The sequence below is a fragment of the Corylus avellana genome, chromosome ca3, assembly GCF_901000735.1.
Source record: "Corylus avellana chromosome ca3, CavTom2PMs-1.0".
Lineage (NCBI taxonomy): Eukaryota > Viridiplantae > Streptophyta > Magnoliopsida > Fagales > Betulaceae > Corylus > Corylus avellana.
Window position 1 is genome coordinate 35,729,514 of NC_081543.1, and position 8,273 is coordinate 35,737,786.

Here is an 8,273-nt window from a genome sequence, read left to right on the forward strand (position 1 = left end):
TTTCAGAGTGTTCTTCTTTGAATAATTTTAGAATCAATTCCTTTTACAATGCATACTATAAATTTTATTCCAAAACATGATCTCCAGAAACCTCTTGGCTTTCTTTTACCGACTGATGCCTTGTCTTCTGCATAGCTTACTAGTATTCAATTAAAAACAGAGTAGCCACTTTGTAACTCTTCTGCACTGGAAGTTAAATGCCTAAAACATTTAGCGTTTTTGGTGTTGTCTTTTACTGGCAATAGCAATAAAAGTAATTATTAAAGCACTAGAGTAGATGTATAAAGAAATTTAAAATAATTTTTTCTTGTCATACACTCCTTTAGCAATGTAATGGTTAGTCCATTGGTTGAAATTCTAACTTGCTTGCTTGATGAAGAATCTATGTCTGGCAGAAAGCTTTGGGTAAGAAGACCAGCCTCTTTAGGCTGAATTGCATTGCTGGGATTTTTTTTTTTTTTTCTTTTTTTTTGTTGGGTGCATTTTGTTGTTCCTGCTAGTTCTTTATTTGGTTTCTAAGAAAGTTTTCAGTTCCGAAGATGAAAATTGAGTGATTATTTATGTTTGGTTGCTTAGAAAATTAGGGAGAAGGGAATGAAACTATAGAGTAGCTTTCTGTCTTAAGGGATAATTAACTGGCAAGAAGTAGCTGCGTCTAGATAAAGTGTTGTTGGAGCGGATATCACAATAAACAACACCCATTACGGTGATGTGGGAGACTGGATTTGTTGGTTGAGCAATGAGGGAAAGTGGACAAGTGTAGAGATATGCAAGAACAAGGAAAATTATAGAATCCATGGGAGCTAAATTTGGAGAAGTGGGAAGAAGCTTCTACAACAGCATCAATAGTTATAGCTATTGATTGCGCAATGCTTAATCTATTCACCAACTGTAATCAGAGAGTTAAAATGCTTAATCTATTCACTACAAACAAAGACATGTGAGGAGGAGCCTTTATGGCAGATTGCACAATGCTGGAGAGATGAGAGATCATTGCTCTGTAGCAGATTGAAAACTAGTGGGGTTTGATTTGGAGGTTCTGTGATTTCTCACGTAGGAGAACAGAAAGTTGAAGGACTGAAGGACCATGTTGCAGTAGAAGATTAGAATATATATATATAGGGAAGACTTGCCTGCTCTCTGACTCATTTTTGTTTCTTCACTTTCTGTTTATGAAAACAACATGAAATTGCAAAGTTGATCGAGTGACTACCCAGAATGATTATAATTGTAGATGTTTTTGTACATAAAGCATTGCACTGTAACTCACTTCCTTGACTCTGTGATTTATTGTTGATTTTCTTTGGTAAGTAAAACAGAGTTTTATGTGACAAACCAATACATTCCCCTTTTAAAGTTGTTCAAAGCTTCATTTCTGTTTGAGGCATTTCAAGTTGGCATTGGTTTTTTGGTAAGTCTTTGACATGGTTTGATGCTGTAAGCTTGGTTTGCCTTCTACTGTTAATAAAGAAGCTATACAGAGATGTATAAGCATAATGTGGATAGTTTGAGGAATTTTATTTTGTGTGCTTTACAGGATTTGTTAGATCAAAATGTATCACATTTTGCGAAATAAGAATTTCCAAGCAAAACACCTGGCATGTTAGGATACAGAGGGGGGACAGCATGAGGCTGCTTGGAAGTTACAAACATACGGTTTTCTAGTACTATAAACAGGAATTGGTGATGTCTTTGAGGTTGTAGCATTTGTTTTTTACTTGGTTATGGATGGTGTAACTTGTGTATTCTATCTAGCGTATTACGACACATTCATGTGGGTCTGTTATATGTTCAACGAAGATCACAAGATAGATCAAACATGTCGTCTGTTGTTCAAATGTTGAGTAGTGAGAATTTATTGCCTAAGCCGAAACAACCGAGTTTTTTTTTTTTAGATTCACCTTAAGCAAATTCTTCATCTAGGAAGCATGGAACTTGTTCAGCTAACGCAATCACCAAAACCGTGTTTGAAGCACGACAAAGTATGTCACTTGAGAGCAAAAGCAATGAGTTTTTTATTTTTATTTTATTTATTTATAGGAATTTATGTAATCTTGATTTCAGCATATTTAGCTAAACAAAAAAGGTCTGGAAGCTGCGACTCTTTGGGTCAGAAGGGTCAAAAAGATAAAGAGCACTGGCTTAGTGCAAGGTCGATCCTACTATATTCATGCTATTTATTGATATACTGAATTAGTCTTTACACATGAGACTGGTATCATGTATTTAAGATAATATCATGTGTTTCAGAGTGTGTTCTTCTTTGAATAATTTTAGAATCAATTCCTTTAACAATGCATACTATTATTTTATATCTAATTTTTGACCTGAAATTGGACGTTTATGCTAAAACATGCTCTCCAAAAACCTCTTGGCTTTCTTTTACTGATTGATGCCGTGTCTTCTACATATCTTACTAGTATTCAATTAAAAACTCACTTGCCACTTTACTGATCCCAGATTCCCAATGCTCTTTCCTCTTTATATGGTGTCCATGCATGAATATATTGCTTGACACAAATGAATAAATCCCCTGTTTCTCATGCCACTCGCTATCTCTAGTTTTCAAAACACTTACATCAGATTTGACTAAGAACAGTCCATTAATTGCGTAGCTCGAAGACATTTAACTGCTTTATGGGCAAAGGTTTAAGTATACAAAATATTTAGAGATTCTTACGTTCCATCCACTCTGCTTTACTTTGCTTCAATTTCATCTCCTTCAAATATATTAGCCATGCCAAAGTCTGAAATTTTCGGATTCATCTTACTGTTGAGTGAAACATTGCTAGCTTTTAGATATCTATGGATAATTCCCAGTCCGCATTCTTGTTGAATATAAATTATCCCCCAAGCAATCCTTTCTTCTTCTTGAATGCAACATCCTAAAATCTTCACAAGGTTTCTATGCTGAAGTTTGGCAATTCTATTTCTTGCCCCTCTTCTAAAAGTTCCCTGAATATATATCATGATCTGTATCAATCACAAATGCTCAGGAATAAGGGATGTCATGCTCGTATTCATGTTTGTACTATGCATGCATTCGTACTTATAAATGGCTGAAGGAGTTCTCTCTGTAGAAAAGACTCATCCCTTCACCTGGATGACTTTATAAACAACAAAACTGAGCCCTTTTTTGAAAGCAGAGACCCACATCAAGAAGTAATTTTACCCAATGACCCCCCCCACTGATTAATGCAAGGCATGATAAAAGAAGCAGAAACATCCTAGATTGGGGTAGCTGTTGTAAGACCAGTCATCCTTTCTTTTACTAAATTTTTCACTGATCAAATAGGTTTTGGGTTTTTTTTTTTTTTTTTACTAAAAAATCTGTTACCTTCTCTTTTCCACTTCTTCGTTAAGACAAATAACAAGCATAGGCCTAGGAGAGCCGTTCCAAAAGATAATACATAGATAACTATGAGAGTAGTGTTGAAAGTCACTCTTATGACCCTTCAAGAATAATATGACTTTTAAAATTATCATGGAGCTTGTGATTAATCACTATTGAATTTTGATCAAATGATGATTTTAAAAGTCACCTTATTTTTAGATGGATACAAGAGTGACACAAGAAGAACTTTTAGAATTACTCATAACTATGGTCCTACTATTTTTTTTTTTAATTTTTTTTAATTTTTTACATTTTGAGGTTTCATATGCTACTGTCTGCAATCATGAACCCAGCATTAGCATTATGAAATATAGTTGTCTAAAAAGACTAAAATAATTTTATCAATTATTAAATACGTAAGTGGCACTACTTCATAGCTGTGAGGAATGCAAGGGCACTAATTCAAACAAATTAAGAAATGCAAGGGCCACATACCAATGAACCTCTTTTGTCCTCCTTCCAGTCTCCTTCTAGTGCTTGGCGTGCGGTCAATGTTGATACAGAAACAATCAATCGTTTCTATTCCATGAAGTCTATGCTTGAAGGTGATAGATTCCGGCCTCCGATCACGATTTTAAATGGGTCCTTAATAAATGTCTTACATCCATTCTCTAAAATTGACTATCAAGAACAGACAAAAAAAAAAAATTTGATGTGAAGAGACTTTCAAAGAATTCTAGACAATGATAGAACGAGTTGAAAAATAAAGTTATTTTGATTGCCAAACTTCAACATCGTAATCTTGTGACGCTTCTTGATTGTTGCATTCAAGAAAATAAAAACATATTAATGTATGAATACGTACATGTCCAATAGAAACTTGGACTCCTTTATTTTTGGTTTGAACCTTGTCCTTGTCTTGATTCAAAGCATTCGTGTTTAATCTTATCCTCTTTCATTAATGAAATTGTTTTTTGAGAATTTAGAATGCACTAACATGAATGTGAAATTGGACAGATCAAGCAAATAGTAAATTACTAGATTGGCATAAGTGCATCAACATTATTCATAGTGTTGCTAAAGAGCTTCTCTATCTTTATGAAGACTCTAAATTGAGAATTATCCATAGAGATCTCAAAGCTAGCAATATCCGTCTAGATAACAATATGAATCCAAAAATTTCTGACTTTGGCCTTACTAGATCATTCGGGGGAGATCAAACTCATTCTGAGACCAATAAGATTATTGGAACATATGCTTAAACTTTTTTATAAGTTAAGTTTAGCAGTTTTTAATTTCTTTTTCATTGCAATGGTATTTGGCAGTGGTTATATATCTTCTGAGTATACGGTGCATAGATAATACTTAGTAAAATCTGATGTATTTATAAATGATTGGGAAGAAGAACAGAGAATTTTGCCACCTAGATCACAAGCTTAATCTTCTTAAACATGTAAGCATAAAGAGTGGCAAATCCTACTAATTTACTTGTTTTTTTTTTGAAAAAAAAAAAAGCAAACCACTTATTAACAATGCAGTTCTTGACCATATAGAGGGTCACATGATGCCCCTGTAATCCGATGTCTTTTAATAGTCGTGGGCCAATTTAAAGGCATGCAGTTTGACCCACAAAAAATTGGTTTTTATTTTTTTAGGCATGGAAATTATGGATCGAAGACAGGCCAATGGAACTGATTTATGAATTGGTAGGTGAATTGTGCACTCTATCTAATGTATTACGACATATTCATGTAGGTCTGTTATGTGTGCAACAAAAACCAGAAGACAGACTAAACATGTCGACTGTGATTCAAATGTTAGTTTATTGCCTCAACCAAGGCAACCGGATTTCTTTACAGATTCACATCAAGCAGATCCTTCGTCTAGCAAGCATGCAACTAGTTCAGGAAACGGAGTCACCATTACATTCTTGGAAGCACGGTAAATATCATCAATTTGAGAGCGAAACTGGAGTTTTTGTTTTTATGAATTTATGTAATAATGGGTTCAGCTTATTTAGCTGAATAAAAAGTCTGGAAGCTGCATGCTACTCTTTAGGACAGAAGGGGCAAAAAGACAAATAGCTTTGGCTTAGTGCAAGGCTGCTCCTATTGTATTCATGTTGTTTATTCATCTTGTAGTGGATTAGTCTTTACACATAGGACTATGTCATGTGTTTCAGAGTGTTTGTTCTTCTTTTAATAGTTTTATAATAATTTCCTTTTATAATGCATACTATAAATTTAAAACTAAATTTTCACCAAAAATGCAGTTAAAAGATTGCAATTGAAAGTTTTGATTAAGCATATGCTAAAACATACTCTCCAGAAACCTCTTTGGCTTTCTTTTACCGACTTATGTGTCTTCTACCTATCTTACTAGTATTCAATGAAAAATTTAGTAACCACTTTGTAAGTCTTCTATACTAGAAGTGAAATACCTAAAACATTTAGGACTGGTTTGGCAAAGGCCTTCGACCTTTTCGTTGTAGTAAAAATTGATTGATCTGAGAAAAAGTAAACATGTTTGGTATGAAAAAGAAAAAAAAAAATTATTTTGTGGTGATTTTTTTATTTAAATAATAGTAAAAATTGATTGATGTGATATAAAAAGTAAGAATGTTAAAAAGTTTAATTTTTTGAGGAATAATATTGGGCCTTTTTTGGCCTTTGTGAACATAGCCTTAGCGTTTTTGCTCGTCTTTTACTGGAAGAAATTTTTTTTTTTAGGCAAAAAAAAATAAAAAAATAAAATTATACACCATTTTTTGTATCTCATTTTAGAGAAATGCTAGGTGTACTAACTCTTGTACTAAGAGCATTCACAATGAAAAAACCAAATGTTACTTTTATCTAAAATGGCTAATCAGATTTATAAAAAACCCCTACATTGGATTAGCAAAAAAAAAAGAAGAAGAGTAAAATGAATATTTGATTGGAAGAGCCAAAAAAAAAAAAAAAGTTAAATGTAGCAGCACTTTTCAAGCGTGCAATTTTATTTTTTATTGTTTCTCTCACATGTTTTCTCTCTTTCCCACTTTTTTCCAATAACTTTTCCCAAAACTTTTTCCCAATAAAGAGTAAAAAAAATAATATTTTAATAGAATAGATAGAAATATAGTTAATCGGATGTAGAGGCATTTAAAAATTCATTAGGTAAACTAGATAAAAGTGAGTTTTGAGTAGTCATTCTGCATAAAAATTTGGCTCCTCCATTATGAATGCTAGCTTATTTATTGGAGAAAAACAAAACAATTAATTAAAAAAAAATGTAACGAATTCAATGAACGAGCTAGACATCAGTTTATTAAAACTCTGTTAGTAAAATAAAATTAGTACCCTTATTATTTCTCCTCATTTTATTTTACTATATTAACGTGTTTGACAGTGCATTGTTAATAAAATAGTATAAAAAATGATTTCTGTTAGTAAATAACGTGATAGGACTTCTATGCATTAGAAAATAAAAATGGAAGGACTTCTATGCCCCATGGTAGGACTTGTATGCATTATTAGTAATATTTTTGACTATCCTGAATTCAAATTTGTAGAAAAGCCAAAAAGAAATAATGCGCTGTATCTTTAATCTTGGACTCCTCTGTTCATATCCTGCGCGCATACATTCGTTAGAAAATCAATGGAAGCCTTTCCCCATCTTTTTGTCTACTCGTTATGTTTGTCCTCCCTCTTAAGAACCTCCAGTGCTACACAAGACACTATTACTCCAACTCAATCTCTCAGAGACGGTGGCACTTTAGTTTCAGCTGGCGGATCATTTCAATTGGGATTCTTCGGCCCAGGTAATTCCAATAGTCGATATCAGGGAATAATATGGTACACAATTTCTTCCGCCACAGTTGTATGGGTAGCCAACAGAGACACTCCGCTTAGCGATCACTCGGGAGTTTTAAATGTCAATGGCCCCGTTTGCAACTAACGTGATAGGACTTCCATGCAGTAGAAAATCAACGGAGGCCTTTATTGACACTCCTGAATTCAATTTTGTTGAAAAGCAAAATAGATTGAAGGGGAGTGTCCCGAAGAAACAAGGCGCTCTGCTCAAGTCTTGACTTATATGGATATACTACACCATATACATATATTACTTTCTCCGAGTAAGAAAAAGTAAGCCATTAGAAAATCAATGGACGCCATTACCCATCTTTTCGTCTACTCTGTCTTCTTCTCTCTGTTTAGAATCTCCATTACACAAGACTCTATTACTCCAACTCAGTCAATCACAGACGGTGGCACTACTTTAGTTTCAGCTGGCGGATCATTCCAATTGGGATTCTTCAGCCCAGGTATTTCCAAAAGTCGATATGTGGGAAAAATGGTTTTTTAACATCTTGAGAACGGTTAACATGGTGTAGACAGCCAACATGATATTTCGGGAGTTTTAAAGGTCACTGATGATGGAATTCTTGTGCTTCTTAATAGCACGAGTGCTGTTGTTTGGTCATCTAATGCATCAAGAGCAGCAGAAAATCCAGTTGCACAGCTCTTGGACACCGGAAATCTTGTTGTGAAAGATAGAAACGACGATGACCCAGAGAAGTTTTTGTGGCAGAGTTTTGATTATCCTTGTGACACGCTCCTACCAGAAATGAAGCTTGGATGGAACTTTGTAACTGGTCTAGAGAGGTTTTTATCATCTTGGAAGAGCACGGATGATCCTGCTCAAGGTGCGTTTTCAAAACGGTTAGATCCTCGTGGGCTTCCGCAAATGGTTAATAAGGAGGGAGATTCAATAAAAACTAGATCAGGGTCATGGAATGGCCTACGTTATACGGGATATCCTCAATTAAGACCGAATACAGTATTTGAGTATGAATTCGTGTTGAATGAGAAGGAGGTCTATTACGAGTACGAGCTCCATAACACTACCGTTTTCTCAAGATTACTGCTAAACCCATTAGGCGTTGCGAACCGATTCAATT

At 34.3% G+C, this 8,273-nt stretch overlaps 1 protein-coding gene across 1 annotated transcript in view; it reads left to right on the forward strand.

Moving 5' to 3' along the window:
* The first annotated feature begins 7,477 nt into the window (after positions 1-7,477).
* LOC132174512 (G-type lectin S-receptor-like serine/threonine-protein kinase At4g27290) overlaps positions 7,478-8,273 on the forward strand; it is a 1,675-nt gene continuing 879 nt past the window's right edge. Inside the window, exons 1-2 of the mRNA XM_059586158.1 lie at positions 7,478-7,637; positions 7,707-8,188. Coding sequence (XP_059442141.1) covers positions 7,478-7,637; positions 7,707-8,188 — 642 coding nt within the window. The remainder of the gene's footprint in view (positions 7,638-7,706; positions 8,189-8,273) is intronic.